The sequence below is a fragment of the Pipistrellus kuhlii genome, unplaced genomic scaffold (assembly GCF_014108245.1).
Source record: "Pipistrellus kuhlii isolate mPipKuh1 unplaced genomic scaffold, mPipKuh1.p scaffold_m20_p_5, whole genome shotgun sequence".
NCBI lineage: Eukaryota > Metazoa > Chordata > Mammalia > Chiroptera > Vespertilionidae > Pipistrellus > Pipistrellus kuhlii.
In genome coordinates, this window is record NW_023425551.1 from 23429315 (window position 1) to 23445370 (window position 16056).

At 39.3% G+C, this 16056-nt stretch overlaps 1 protein-coding gene across 5 annotated transcripts; it reads right to left on the reverse strand.

Moving 5' to 3' along the window:
- Nucleotides 1-748: 748 nt before the first annotated feature.
- On the reverse strand, nucleotides 749-15937 carry ADAT2 (adenosine deaminase tRNA specific 2). Of its 5 annotated transcripts, XR_004983614.2 has the most exons (7): nucleotides 15700-15917; nucleotides 10081-10185; nucleotides 7120-7270; nucleotides 5234-5340; nucleotides 2269-2311; nucleotides 1477-1549; nucleotides 749-1366 (listed from the first exon to the last, which is right to left on the reverse strand). XR_004983614.2 is itself a non-coding variant. In XM_036413391.2 (6 exons), the coding sequence occupies exons 1-6, from the start codon at nucleotides 15793-15795 to the stop codon at nucleotides 1323-1325; spliced, it is 576 nt and encodes a 191-aa protein (XP_036269284.1). In that variant the 5' UTR covers nucleotides 15796-15937; the 3' UTR covers nucleotides 749-1322. The 5 variants fall into 5 exon arrangements, 2 of the variants coding, with proteins under 2 accessions (XP_036269284.1, XP_045429170.1); XM_036413391.2 differs by lacking the exon at nucleotides 2269-2311 and having other exon boundaries at nucleotides 15700-15937; XM_045573214.1 differs by lacking the exons at nucleotides 2269-2311; nucleotides 15700-15917 and adding an exon at nucleotides 13170-13221.
- Nucleotides 15938-16056: the final 119 nt, after the last annotated feature.

Below are 16056 nucleotides of genomic sequence, written 5' to 3' on the forward strand. Positions count from 1 at the left end.
CTTCTCCATAAAAACTCAAATGCAGTTAAAAACATATACATACAAAATAGAGCAATTATAAATCCTCTGAAGCATGTCACTGTGATTAGCTGCTACTCTCAGCAATATAAAAAACTTTTACAATTACTTTCCAGCCTGTAATGTAATTCAAAACAAACAAGTCAGAGACATCGTTCAAATGGCAGAACCAACAAATACAGATGCTTTGCATCAAGGAAATAAACCCACTGAAGAAATGCAACTGAGGAGCTGCTGTCCAGGGCCTGGAGCGGGGCTTCCGGTAGAACACGGAGGCCCCCTTCTGGGCAGACAGGGAGCACTGCAGCCCAGCTCTGAGCACTGCAGCCCAGCTCTGCAGCGCCTCAGCCAGTCAGCGGGAATGTCTGTGAGTGCCTGCTGTGGATACCTTTTCCTGGGCTGTGTTCACACTGTATAATTTTAGACTTTAAATTCTAAATCTGGATTTTTAAATAAAGAACTGTATTCAATTTCAGATCAATTTAGTTGTGCAACCAGCATTGCCACCACCAATAGCATGCCCATTGTTTTAGCCTAATCCGGACCACGCTCTCACATGCTATATAATCTATTCTGTTTAGTATCTGTCTCCCCTGCTAGAACATAAGCTCCATGAGGGCAGGATTCTTTGTTTTGTTCACTGATGCCCAATACAGTTGCTCAATAACCAAGAAGGAATTGTCCCCTTTATGGTTTTATCTTCTATTTTGAACATTATCCATCTTTAAAAAAAAAAGGCACAAATACGGTTTTATTTTAGCAATATGTTGCAATTTAAAATGACACGTAAGCACTTGTTTTACGATATGCATTTTCTCTAAATGCTTTGTAAAGGTAAAAATCTGTTCAAAAGACCAGATAATCACGGTCTACAGGTACGCAACACAGACAATTTCCAAGGAAGTCACGGGCCCCCAGCAGGCTGGGAGAACACAGTGGATGCAAAGAATGAAAAATGCAGTTCTGCAACACCAGGCGTGGAGCAGGGGTCCGCAGTGGCACAGCCCGGCACTGGTACATGCTCTGACAGCACTGTCCTGAACTGGTGATGCATTTGGCAGGAAGTGCATCATGCTGCTCACTAATTTCTAAAACCTTGATCTTCCATTTTCCAGCTTGTGGAAAAACTGTTTATTGCAATTGTCAGACTTTGTCACAGTGTTCATGTGTTCCTTTAACAGAGGAAATGATGAGAGACCATTTTCCCACAGGTTAAGGACGATACATAACATCTGCTTCAATGACATCACCAGTGTTCAGGCAAGAATTTCATCCAGGGGCGTCAGTCCTTCGTTAAAACAAACTCAGGGTCTCTGGCACTCCTTTTTCCGAACCTTTGATTTTGGTGCTATGAGGACAGAAAAGAAAAAGAGAAGGTGAAGAGGCAGGCCGTGTCAGACTCTCTTTGTCCTGATTTGTTTGAAGTGAGGTACTTTATATACAATAGGGAAAACTGACCATTTGGATTTTCTTGTTTGTAGAAGTTCTTTAACATTTCCACTGCTTCCTCAGCCCGATACCCTGGAATGCACTGATGAAAAGAGAAAGTTCAGAATGACCATAGGCCTATGATAATGTGTGTTGTGTTCCATAAAAAAGGCAACATATATATATTTATATAAACAGATCATGTTAATACACTTTGTGGATATTAATAACACGGGAAGCATGTTTCCAAAAGAATAGCTATCTGGCCTGTCAAATATAATCTCAATCAACTAGTTATTATTTCTCAACCAACTACTATTGAAGTTATGAACTATGTGACATAGGGTAAAATTCTTAAAGTCTCTATGCTTCAGTTTTCTCATATGTAAAATGTATTTAATTATAGCAAATTAACCCAGAAGGATTTGTGAGGATTCAATAAAATTAAATAAAACCATGCCTGTTAAGAACCTAGCACATCATTAGGGCTCAGTAAGTATTAGTTATTTTTATCTGGTCTTATTTAATGTGGTCCAGTAAGTGTTTGATGCTATAGAGCAGTGGTCAGCAAATTCATTAGTCAACAGAGCGGCAAACAGTAGCTCAGAAGCCGCATGCGGCTCGCGAGCTGCAGTTTGCCGACCTCTGCTATAGAGCTATGGTTGGCTGTCCACAGCTAAAAATTATTAGATAAAAAGGGGTTTTATCTTTATAAAGGGTTAAAAAAATAAGAATATGGATAGAGACATAAATGGCTCACAAAAATTAAAATATTTACTATCAGGCCCTTTACAGGGGAAAAAATTGTCAATCCTTAATTACTATAGAGGATTTTTAAAGTGTTCACTTTGTGCTATCTTGGTACCTAATTGGGAAAAAAGAATAACATGGAAGAAAGCGAAATTGTGGCAAGGTAAAGATCTGAAACTTGAACCTGCCCTAATGATAGAGAATATTTAAAGAGGCTAAACAGAACATATTAGGGAAAGAATAAGAACAAGCTTGGGTTGTATGTGAGGAAACCAGCTGATGGGGCAGGAGTGGTTATTGAGAAAGTATAAGGAAAGAAATTAGAGAATAAACAAAGTAAAAATATGTAGGGCTTTGAAAGCTTGTGGCAGGAGTTTGAACTTGATACATTGCACCCTTCTGAGTTGCATGAAATAAGAGCAGAGACTTCAGGAAGGCCCGTCTGGAGGCAGCATACAGTCAAGAAGGAACCAGAGAGCAGCACCACAGGGGACTGGCAGGCTCCATCTGCTGCTCAAAATGAGGCCCCCTTTCTCCTGCACCTACAGAGGCTGCAAAAACCTTCCCCATCAAAGCAAATAGCCTCTTAGGAGTTCAACATGTTTAGATTTCACATATAAGTGAAATCCTGCAGTATTTGTCCTTTTCTGTCTGACTTTGCATAATACCCTAGAGATCCATCATGTTGTCGTAAATGGAAGGATCTCTTTGTTTATAGCTGAATAATATTCTGTGTGTGTGTATTTATATACTATATTTTCTTTTAGAAGCAGAGGTTGGTTGCCAGAGGCCAAGGGGTGACAGAAATGGGGAGACACTGGCCAAAAGGTTCAAACTTTCTGTTATAAGAGGGTTAAGTTCCAGGAAATTTAAGATTCAGCAAGATAACTATATTATATACTATAGTTGCTATGAGAGTAGAGTTTAAATGTTCTCACCAGAGCAACAATGACAACATGGTATTGGGTCGGCAGCTAAGTAATTGCGGGTTTCACACATATATGGCTTCAGTTGAATTTTTAGGTTTGCAGACGTAGTACAAATGTAAAACACATTTTGTTATTTGATAGTTGGCTATTCAGCTGTTAATCAGTAAAAAAAGTTTTTTGATCTGTTTTGTAGTTTTCGTTTGGCGTTCGTTGAAAAATGGAAAATCAAAAGGAACATTTTCGTCATATTTTGCTTTTTTATTTCCGCAAAGGGAAAAACGCATCGCAAGCTCATAAAAAGTTATGTGCTGTTTATGGTGACGAAGCCTTAAAAGAACGGCAGTGTCAAAATTGGTTTGCCAAATTTCGTTCTGGTGATTTTTCACTCAAAGATGAAAAACGCTCTGGTCGTCCAGTTGAAGTTTATGACGCCCTAATCAAAGCAATAATCAATTCGGACTGTCACAGTACAACACGTGAGATTGCAGAGAAGCTTCATGTATCACATACATGCATTGAAAATCACTTAAAACAACTTGGCTATGTTCAAAAACTCGATACATGGGTTCCTCACGAACTGAAAGAATCACAGTTAACGCAACGCATTAGCAGCTGCCATTTGCTAAAGAAACGTAATGAAAATGATCCATTTTTAAAACGACTGATAACTGGCAATGAAAAATGGGTTGTTTACAACAATATCAAGCGGAAAAGATCGTGGAGCAGGCCAGGTGAACCAACTCAAACAACATCAAAAGCTGATATTCATCAAAAGAAGGTTTTGTTATCAGTTTGGTGGGATTACAAAGGAATTGTCTACTTTGAACTCTTACCACCCAACCAAACGATCAATTCTGATGTCTACATTGAACAACTAACAAAATTAAACAATGCAGTTGAAGAAAAGTGGCCCGAATTGACAAATCGAAAAGGTGTTGTATTCCATCATGACAATGCAAGGCCACACACATCTTTGGTCACTCAGCAAAAATTAATGGAGCTTGGTTGGGATGTTTTGCCACATCCACCATATAGTCCTGACCTTGCACCATCTGATTACTTTTTGTTTCGATCTTTACAAAACTCCTTGAATGGTAAAAATTTCAATAATGATGATGATGTCAAATCGTACCTGATTCAGTTTTTTGCTAATAAAAACCAGAAGTTTTTTGAACGTGGGATTATGATGCTGCCTGAAAGATGGCAAAAGGTCATTGATCAAAATGGGCAATACATTACAGAATAAAGTTATTTAGTTCCATAAAAAAATTGTCTTTGATTTTCTTTTAAAAATCCGCAATTACTTAGCTGCCGACCCAATAATTATATAAGGTGAAGGATGTGTTAACCCACCTTATTGTGGTAAACATGTCACAATATATACATGTATCAAATCATCATGTCTTACACCTTAAACTTACACAATGCTAGATGTCAATAATACCTCAATAAAGCTGGGGAAAACAGCCCAATGACCTTCCTTCTACCTTGTGCCCAGGCAAGCTACTCTCCGCTGCTCCTTGAGGATTTTCCAGAATCATGGCCTTCAGTTTGGGGGCTCTCATTTCCTCCTTAACCTCACCCTCGCTGGCCTGTGCCCCCAGGACTCTGCTAGAACTACCCGCTCAATATCAAGGGCACGGGGAAAAATAAAATACAGGTATTGATTGCTACACACCAAAAATAGTATGCAGCAATCGAGCGAATTACTGAATTTGTGCAAAAACATTGTGTTTATGGTAAACAGCATCTACTGTCACTGTCAGAGGCCAAGCTTCACACAAACTTGTTATAGCATGGAGCCAGGAACACTCACTGAGTGAAAACGCCAACAGTAGATAATGTCCTCGAGCATGCCTCAAGGCCTGGGCAAAGGTTGTCAGAAGATACCTTGGAAGGCTCTCCTCCAACACAAATTCAGTTGATTCTGAGCTGGGTACTCACCCGGAAATGACTGCCTGTCACTCACTGAATTCGACCAGCAGTCCTGAGAACCTGTGTAGTTCTATCCTGGTTTCGGGTATACCCACCATATGCTCACTATTCACAAGCCCATGATGAGATCAAAGACATTAGAAAGAAACAAAAAGCATAACAATTCATGTTACCTGAAACGGTCTCCCAGTATTTGGTAAATCAGCAGAGGCAATGTCTAGAACAGAGCCACAACCACCAAAACGTTCATTCTGACAGCCATACACAACCAGCGGGATTTATGTGAGAGAATTAAGGTCCTACAGAGAATGTGCAGTACAAGACAAAACTAGGATTTACACCGGCCATTCTGGAGAGGAAAGCTCATGCTACTCTTAAAACAACTGAGCTTGGGTTTAAGCTTAAAAATCATAAAATGAGTTACACAAAAGAGGTTTAAAGGATTTAGAAATTAATATCTCACAACTGCAAACAGAATGAAAACTAAATATATAACTGGCAAATGTTCAGTGTGGTGTTCTCTCTGGTTTTTCCTAAAATCGGTTGTTTTGGAATCATTAGAGAATCAGAGCCAAAAAAAGAGGCAGGTATTTAATCCAGAGATTTTCACCTTGTAGAGATAACAAATTGTTATCTGTGATTTCCCCAAATAAAATATATCCTATGCCCAGTACAAAGCGGGCTAAAGCTGAACCACTCTGTATAGAAATCTGTTGACTAATACTGGCTTCTTTATCGAGATTGTACATTTTATCAGACTCAAAACTCTCTGTATTATTTTAAAAGTGATCAAATGTTTCACCCATAGACAGCAAAATACATAGATAAAAACATCCAAGTGTGAAACTGAGTTTTAAATTATTACATAAATTTGTTTAAATCTTTAGAGACTAACTTGCAGTACTCAGTATTTGTGTCACTTACCGTATTTTTCGGACCATAAGATGCACTTTTTTTTCCCACAGAAGTGGGGGGGAAAAGTCCCTGCGTCTTATGGTCCAAATATAGCCTACACATATACTTTAAAAAAAAGTTTTTTTACTTGCCCGGCTCTGTGTGGTCTCTGTGTGCTTGCCCGGCTCTAAAATGGTTCTAAATGCTGCTGTTTACTTTACAGGGTTGATTACATGTGTTTATGACTGTGATGTTGGGTTTTAATGCACATAAAATATTTTAGGACACTATTTGTTTCAGAATCTTTTTTTCTTCATTTCCCTTCTCTAAAAACTGGTGCGTCTTATGGTCCGGTGCGTCTTATGGTCCGAAAAATACGGTACTCTATGGAAGACAAAGAGCTGTAACTATCAGTTTCCCATTTATTTACAACTATATCATAATATATTGGTTAGTTCTTTATATTGACTTTTGACAAAATTTATCATATATCATAATAAGTATTTATGGCAAAAGTAAGCAAATAAAAACATATAAACAGCCCTAGCCGGTTTGGCGAGGTGGATAGAGCAATGGTCTGTGGACTGAAGGATCTCAGGTTCGATTCTGGACAAGGGCACATGCCTGGGTTGCCAGCTCCATCCCCAATAGAGGGCATACAGGAGGCAGCCAATCAATGTTTCTCTCTCATCATTGATGTTTTTATCTCTTTTTCTCTCTCCCTTCCACTCTGAAATCAATAAAAATATATTAAAAAAAACAAACAAACAAGCAAATAAATGGAGAAAGAAAAAATTTAAATCACCAAAATCTATTATCCAAAGGCAAGCCTTAGGTGCATTTTTTTCCCAGACCTTTCTTTATGTAGTTTTATCCTATTTTAACTTAAATTATGATTTATTCTTCTATTACAGTTCAAATTAATGCTAAGCTTTTCCATCTCAGTTTATATAGTTCCATGTTTATAGACATTTTTCTTCTTCTTTTTCTTTTTTATAGACATTTTTCAAAAAGGCTATTTTACTATTTAAAAATCTTTTCTAAAGCATTTTGGCCTTCCCTCCTAGAATTTGTTTCATAAGTCTCTGTAGGGACAGGTTACCTGTCCGGCCACTTTCAAGTTCACAGGAAGGGTACAGACATCAACCACGAAGCCCAAGGATACTCATGAGGCGGAGGGCAGCTGCGCACATGATGCATGGCTCCACCGTGACGTACAGCACCGTTTGCTCAAACACCGCGGAGGGGCTCCGGCCGCTGCCCCGGCACCAGGCTAGGGCCTGGTCGATGGCCACCATTTCTGCATGTCGAGTCGCCTGAAAAGAGAGAGGAGCTTCTTGCCTTGACAATGTTTGCTATAGGTAACTGTATTTTAGCAGTTGACAACCTAGTCCCCAGGTCAAGTACCGTAACATCACCAAAAAAAGACATTTCATCTGAAATGCTGTACGAATCATGCTATATTGTAGTTAAGTACCATGCTATATTGTAGTTAAGTAAGGGTATGCTCCTTCAATTAAAATGCCACAGTGAAGAAATGTCTTATAAAAAAATTTTAAAAAAAGATGCAGAAACCGGTTTGGCTCAGTGGATAGAGTGTCGGCTTGGGGACTGAAGGGTCCCAGGTTCGATTACGGTCAAGGGCATGTATCTTGGTTGCGGGCATATCCCCAGTAGGGGGTGTGCAAGAGGCAGCTGATCGATGACTCTCTCTCATTGATGTTTCTAACTCTTTATCTCTCTCCCTTCCTCTCTGTACAAAATAAATAAAATATATATTTAAAAAAAAAGAAAGAAAGAAAGAAAGAAAGAAAGAAAGAAAGAAAGAAAGAAAGAAAGAAAGAAAGAAAGAAAGATGATCCTAGTATTTCTGAATATTTTAGGGAATTTTCATAAGCAAAATTTTCATTTTGCTCCAGTTTCAAATGTTTTCAAGGCTGTTACTGACCTTACTCTAAGTATCTACATTTTATTTTTACTGAATGCCTCACATTTTCTTTGGGATAAGATTTTATATACTGGCAGGTTTTTGGTTTAGCTCTCAGATACCTCATGTAAGCAGTAGAATTCAGGAGAAATCACACAGCATTTGGAATCAACCATGTTTAAATTTAATCCTTATTGTGACATTACTAATTATGTGGCCTTGTGCAAATTAGTTACATATTTTCTCTAAGTCTTGGTTTACCCATAGGTAAAATGGAGTGCACTGTTTCCTACACCTCTCAAAGCAATCTGAATTATGGGAAGCACAGGCTGTATAATGCCATAATGTACTCTTTTATGCAATAATTATTTATAACTAGAGACCCAGTGTACAAATTCATGCACGGGTGGGGTTCCTCAGCCTAGCCATCTCGTCTAGTCCCAATCAGGTTGGGGGGAGGGGCTACCGGAGGTTGGCTGTGGTAGCACACTAACCATCAGGGGGCAGCTCCTGCATTGAGTGTCTGCCCCCTGGCGGTCAGTGCATGTCATAGTAACTGTTCAACCGGTCGCTTAGGCTTTTATATATGTAGATATGCATGATCATCACATATATCAATAAACTTATATTGAGTATTATCTATATCCAAGCCACTGTGCTAAATTCTGTGTGGAATAAAACTCTCTGTCCTCAACAAGACTAAAGTCTGGTAAACAGAAAGTTGCTCATTTACCTGTGACCAAGGACAGAGTGTGAAAAATGCTGTCACAATGACCCAAGTATCATGAAAGCCACGATTATAAACTCAGAGCCAGAAGGGATTTTAGAAAAGAGGTTCCCAAACCTGGTGGCATATCAGAACCCACTGGGGAGCTTGGAAAAGTTTCCCCAATTAGAGTGCTTTTTATAAATCAGATTTAGAATGATTAAATCAAATCTCCCCATAGTTCTCAATAAGTTATTGTTGGACTGAATCATATTAAGCAACTTCCTCCTTTATGGCAGAAGAACCAGAAGCTAAGACAGAATGTATTAAAGCCACACAATGGAACAGGTGATAACGATGGTAACTGGAAATTGGAGCTGTATTAAAGCCAAAGAAGGGCTCAGGTTTCCTCATTTGGGGTCAGGAGTCTTTCTAGACTGTGATTATAGGATAATCTTCTATAGGACACAGAATACCAAAATAATCCAGGTTAATTTCAAAGTAAAGAAGAAAACATGTCATTGGGCAGTTAGATGAATGTTGTGAGGACATCCAAAGTTCTTATGTTAAAGATACTGTGCCAAATAAATCACAAAATACAAATGGGGAAATATGACAATTACCTAAAATTCTACTCCCAAATATAGGTATCTATATAGTCACTAATTGCAGTATTGTGTTTATTACTTATCTCACAGATATTTTGACTCCACATAATTGCTTTGAGAATATGTGTTCCCACTTTGTATGTGTTTTGCTAGGTCTCAGTTTTGTCTTTGATAGATAGGATGGATGAACTTGAAAGTCCACATAGCACTAGCACTAACACCAGATTGTTCCCTGGCTGCCAAGGTCACACAACAAGATCAAAGTCTGTGAGACTGGGCTTATGCTCTCCTTGAGTCCACTGAGTGCTTCTTATTTCTTATAATCTTAAAATCTGACGCTTCATCTATGGTTACTGGGACACACTGTTGTGATAACCGTATTCAAGAAGGGTTGCCTTAATTCATAAGCTTCCCAACCTAACCACAATAAATTAAAAATCTAATAACCTAGTAAAGTGTACATACTCCATGTAGTGGAGACTTCATCCCATTGAATTATCTGAAATAGAAATAGCTTCTTTATACATCCTTTTAGAGCTACTAAAGTATGTGATATGAGTTAAAGAGATAAGTTAAAGTGAAATTTTCATATATTAGCTTTGCTTAAAACAGAGATAGACTCATTTCTTCTATACTGACATATCAATGTAATAAAATTGTCCTGAGGTTAAAGTGTTAAAGTCAACATGTGTCACTTTTAGAATCAGAAAGAAAAAAAAAGAAAAAAGAAAAAAAAAAAGGCATTCAACAAAAAGAGCTGTTTAGGGAAACTACCTTTCCGTTGATACTTTATCGGACTCTACAGAGACCCATCTTCTCACCAGCTGTGATAACTGCACCCACTTTAACTGTCATTGCCCTGTATATGCAATTATACTCACATACATTTTTGGTTTGATTAACTTCATTCCTTCCTTTCCCCACAACCTCGTTGTTGTAGACCAGAAGGCAGCCAACAGGAACTTCAGTATTTTCTAGGGCTTCTTTGGCCTGAAAAACAAAGTGGAAATTTCAAGATGTAATGTTCAATGCTTGAAAGGACTACAGGGAAGAAACAGATGCAGCAAGAGGACTAAACGTACGTATAAATACCAGAACAGAGAATTGTGGCTGACCTTTCCCTTCTCTCAGATACAGCTCAGTGCTTGGCAGCCAGGGAATAATCTGGTGTTAGTGCTAGTGCTATGTGGACTTTCAAGTTCATCCATCCTATTTATCAAAGACAAAACTGAAACCTAGCAAAACACATACAAAGTGGGAACACATATTCCTTGCTCTCTGGGCGTCCATATGGAGGGAGATCAGGAACAAATCCCTTCATTAGGTCCTGAGCTCCTGAGTTATTTATTTTCCTCATTGGAAGCAGAGGTGATCAAAAGACTTATTGATGCTTGTTCTTAAATTTCCAGGATCTATGCACCTTTTCAGAGAGAATATAAATATTTGCAAAGAGGTAGAAGAATAAATAAATGGTGTAAATCCTTTTTAAAAAATCTTTCCTTGTTAAAATTCTACTTGCTTAATTTTGTTTCTCTGAAAAGGACATAAAGTATCCTCTAGCGTTCCAGAAACATACTTTAAAAAAACACACACAAAAAAACCCCGAGGAGCACTCTAGGTGAAAATGGCATAACCATCTTGGAGAACATTTTGGAAGTTTCCTTTAAAAGTAAACAAATATATCACCTATGGACAAATTCTACTCATGAATGTTTCTTTAAGAAAAGGGAATGTATATCTACAAAAACAACAACAATAAAAAACAGCAAAAGAATGGTCATAATAGATTGATTCACAGTAGCTAACATGCTTGCTCTGGAATCCGGAAAAGCCAAGGAAATATGTCCGTTAGAGCCTCCAGGAGGCGCTCAGCCCTGCTGAAACATTGGTGGCCCAGAGAAACTGATTGCTGGCTCCTGGCCTGCAGAAAAATAAGAGAATAAACTTATTGCTTTATGCCACCAAGTTTGTAGCAATTTGTTACAAAAGCCACAGGAAACTAATACCCCAAGTAAGAGGAAGAAAAGGCAAACTAAAACTGGAAGGACATATTTGTAAACCACATACTGAACAAAGATAGTATGTAGACTACATAAAGAAACTCCAAACAAGCCCCTTAAAAAAATGGGCAAAATACATTAAAGACATTTAGCCAAAGAAGACATACAAATGGCAAATAAGCACATGAAAATATGTCCACAACATTAGCCATTAAGAAAATGCAAATTAAATCCACAATGACATGGTACTATAATACATACCTATCAGAATGGTTCAAATGAAAAGTTAAAAACACCGAATGCTGGGAAGGCTATGGAGAAACAAGATCATTCATACACTGCTGGTAGGAATGTAAAATGTAAAATGGTACAAGCCACTCTGAAAAATAGTTGGGCAGCTTCTTGAAAAACTAAACATGCACTTAACACATAACTCAGCAATTGCACTCTTGCACATATTTTTACCCAGGAAAATGAAATCTTATGTTTCTACAGTACATAATTTCATATACAGACACAAATGTTCATAGACGTTTTATTCATAATAGCCCAAAACTGGAAATGACCCAAACGTCCTTCAGTGAGGAAATACTGAGACAAACTTCGGTACATCCCTACCATGGAAAAACTACACAGCAATAAAAAGGAATGAACTACTGATTGACTCAACAAGTTGGATGAATCTCAAGGAAATTATGTTGAATGAGGAAAAAAAAATCTCAAAAGTTTACATATTCTTGTATATAACATTCCTAAATGACAAAATTATAGTTATGGGGAGCAGACAAATGGCTGCCTGGGTTTAGGGTTGGGAGGAGATGGTGGCCATAAAAGGGCAGCATCAGCAAACCTGTAGTTATGGAGCAGTTATGGTGGTAATTTAAACAAAACTAGACATGTGACAAAATTACACAGAACTACACACACACATGCACACACACGAGTGCCTATAAAGATGAGGCAACCTGAATAAACTCAGACTGCATTGATGTCATCTTCCTGGTTTTGATATTGTACTGGTGTTATGTAAAATGCTAGCATTGCAGGAAACTGGGTGAATGGTATATGGGTCTTCCCTGGACACTGTTTTGCAATTTCCTGTGAAACTATATTTCAAAATGAAAAGTTAAAAAAAAAAAAAAAAAAAAAAAAAAAAAAAAAAGGTGGAGCAAATAAGAAGTATCTTGGAATGCAGACTAAGAGATGCCTAGAGAGGCAGGAGGAAAACCAGGAGTGTCTGGTGTTATGAAAGACCTGAGGAAAAAACTGGCCAAGAAAGAAGGCTCAGTGATATGGAGGCAATTTGGATAGAATGGTGAAAAGGTTAAGAAGTAAGAACCTAGAAGAATAATGGAGAATTAGGCTGGTGGGGAGGATAGGTGGAAGTTGGGAGGTTGCCAGTGGCAGGCTGAGGAATTTAAAGGTGATAGAGAAAAACAAAGCTTCTGAGTGTCATTAGCAGGAACTGCTGTAGTGTAATCTTTTGGATGTTGTTACCTTCTACCTAAGAGTTTTCTGGACAACTTGTTTTTTTCCTCCATTTCCCCCTCCCCCAACACACACACCCTTTCAAAGGAAATATATCTAGGGACTCATCAGGAGTCTGTGCAAACTGTAGTCAAATGCCCTTTAAGCATCTGATGAAAGTTATGAACTCTCTCACATCCCATGGAACAGACACATGCACATAATGTTGTTATACAGTTTCAGGTTAGGAAGCCCTTTTCTAGATAGATAGCTGGCTCACCTCCTCAACCAAGACAAAGTCCTCCATTTATTGGCACTTGACAGTTACCCTGCTTTGATCAACCACTCCCTTCCTTTCCACCAGCCCACATTGCTTTTGTTCTTTTTAAAATGCAGTAAGCATCCCAAACTGATCTCAACTGACTTGCTCAGGACCGTGCTGCCCATTATCTGATAGCACTTTATACTTGTCTCTAATTTTGGAACCTTGACGTATTACTTATTAACTTTTTCATTGGTGAATGGTTTACGTTCACCCATGAAACAGCATGTACCTGGGAGGCAAGCACACAGTCCTCACACTGGCAAACTCGATTGGCTCACTTTTGCAGCCTTAGTACCCCGCACAAGGCCTAAAACATGGGAGACAATTACAGCACAATTGTTGAAATGGCTAAGTATCTGTGCTTGATTTCTTTTTGAATTCTCCTCAGGCCTAGCACAATATTATACCAATACCAGACACCTAGGAAATGAATACTCCAATAATAAATAATTGACTTCTTTTAGAACACTCGCTTTCTCTTGATAGATAAACCTAGATAGATACATAGATATTGATAGACGCACAAACACACTCACAAACTCCATCTTTCTTTTTCCCTAATTATAAAGTAAAATACATTCAAGGGGGAAAACTTGGGGGTAAAATATCCATATATCTATATATATAAAAGCCTAAGCAAACATTTGACCAGTAGCTATAATACACACTGACCACCAGGGGGCAGATGCTCAATGCACAGGCATGGAAACATGGAACAGACTGATAAATCTCAAAGGGAGGGCAGGAAGAGATTAACCAAAGATCTTATATGTATACTAGGGACCTGGTACATGGATATGTGCACTGGTGCAAGCCAGGCTGAGAGATCCCACCAATGCACGAATTTGTGCGCCAGGCCTTTGGTTAAAAAATAAAACCACTTAGTTATTATTCTGTAACAAAAGATTTTCAAATTTTTTTCTATGCCTGCATATACATATTTGTAGTTTTTTAAAAGTTAAATAGATTTATACTACATATACAGTTCAGCAGTCTACCTTTTCCATTGAGAAATATACACATTTTTCCATGCTGGATAATATTTTCAGCACATGATTTTTTTAAGGTTGCACAGTGTTCCTCTGTATGAATAGATGATCCATTTAATTGTTTGATGTTTACACTGTTTTAAATCTCCACTATTGAAAATAAGTAAAGAACTTCCTTATACAGCCCTAACAGATAGATATTATCTGCCCATTTTATTTTATTTTTTTAATATATTTCATTTATTTTTTTACAGAGAGGAAGGGAGAGGGACAGAGAGTTAGAACCATCGATGAGAGAGAAATATCGATCAGTTGTCAAGGTACATGCCCTTGACCGGAATCGAACCTGGGACCCTTTAGTCTGCAGGCCAACGCTCTATCCACTGAGCCAAACCAGTTAGGGCTATCTACCCATTTAATAGAAGGCACTGGAGGCTGGAAGGTTAAGAATCTTAGTTTGCTGTCAATGGCCATTCTAGGGTCTGTACAAAGGCTAGTCTAATCTCTAAACCCTATGTATAGTAAGTATAAAATAATTTGTATTATGCTTACTGGGCTGTAATACAAAATAGATTTTTTTTTTATTATTATTATTATTTTTTTTTTACTGTGATTCACTCTCAAAAAAGCATAAGAAACAAGTTTAGAAGAACATTATGTAAGAAATGCATAGATGCTGTAATGCCTACTGGCTTAGAGAAAAGTGTTTGGCTGTATTAGTATATGAATGCAGAGAAAATAATGTGACAAGAGAACAGAGAAGGTGCCGAAAACAGTTTCAGGATTGAACCCCCACTGCCAAGCACAGTGCACTTAAGAAACATCTGTGGAGTGAATAATGATATAATTATGAATTAGCCAGAGGCCCAAAGCCTGAAATTCGTGCAAGAGTCGGCCTTCCTTCCCCTAGCTGCCAGTACCTGCTTCCCTCTGGCACTTGGGACCAGACTTCACTCCTAGCCCTGGCTTCGTCCAGAAGGTCGTCTGGAAGGATGTCTGGTCTAATTAGCATATTATCCTTTTATTATTATAGATAGGATGTCCCCCAAAATGTATACACACTTTGAATAATTATAAAGGCAGTGTTTTCAAAATGTAATAGAATCTACAGACATTGTGTGTATACATTTTGGGGGGACACCCTGTATATATGCTGAATGCACTTTTATCCTTGTTAAAGAGCTCGCTGATACACATAAGTGTGGGGAAAGCTTGGATTATACACAATCTGATTAGAGCCCTCCTTAACCAACAGTCCAGAGCAAGGGGAAGGCAGTAGGATGCATGGATGGATGGATGGATGGATGGATGGATGGATGGATGGTAGAATATGACTGTACAGGAGCTTGGTTTATCTACACAACCAGAAACATCCTCAGCTTCCTTCCTTCTACGGGGTCAAGGGGTCATAAATACAAAATAATGTGATTTGGCGGATTTGCTAATGTGTTCACAGCAAAGAAGGGAACGCTGCATGTATGTGCCAACAGCAGCTGGACAGGGACATTTGACGCATACTTCATGGCAAAGAAAAAGAAACAACTTCTGTATTTCCTCTTTTCTTTCCTCAGAGCCACTATGAGAATGGCCTCGAGCCAGCTGTTTACCCAGAGAGCGTGGCGCCCACGAGATGATGGGGACAAGAAAGCACAAGGGGCGTTTGCTCAAACGATCAGGCTGGGTAGAGAGCCGGAGCAGTTCCCACCCGCGACGGCGACCTCACCATTTGCATGGCCTCCTCCATCCACTTTTCGATCTCTTCCGCCGACACCGGGCACCCGCCGCCGGCAGCTGGCGCGGATGCCTCCTTCGCCTCCATACCGCGCCGGGGCGGCAGCGAGCTCAGCGCCGGAAGCCGGGGCGCCGCCGCGGGAGCCCCTGCCCGGAACTCGGCGCGCGCGCAGCCTGCGGTTTCCGGGGGGGATTGGATCGGCGCGGCACTCGGGAGCGATTTCTGGGCGGACCTGCGCGGCCCGGTCCAATCAGCGGCGGCGGCGGCCCGGCGGCGGCCACGGAAAGCGCAGCTGATCTGCTGTCGTCCACGCCCCCTTCCCGCTCGGGTGACAGGTCGCAGAAAGTC

Excerpts from the sequence above, each read along its gene's own strand:
- ADAT2 (XM_036413391.2), bottom strand. The coding sequence starts at position 15,795 with ATGGAGGCGAAGGAGGCATCCGCGCCAGCTGCCGGCGGCGGGTGCCCG. Across the intron at positions 10,186-15,699 it reads TGGAGGAGGCCATGCAAATG|GCCAAAGAAGCCCTAGAAAA; the intron begins GTGAGGTCGCCG and ends TTTGTTTTTCAG. Across the intron at positions 5,341-7,119 it reads AGCTGCCCTCCGCCTCATGA|AAATCCCGCTGGTTGTGTAT; the intron begins GTATCCTTGGGC and ends ATTCTCTCACAT.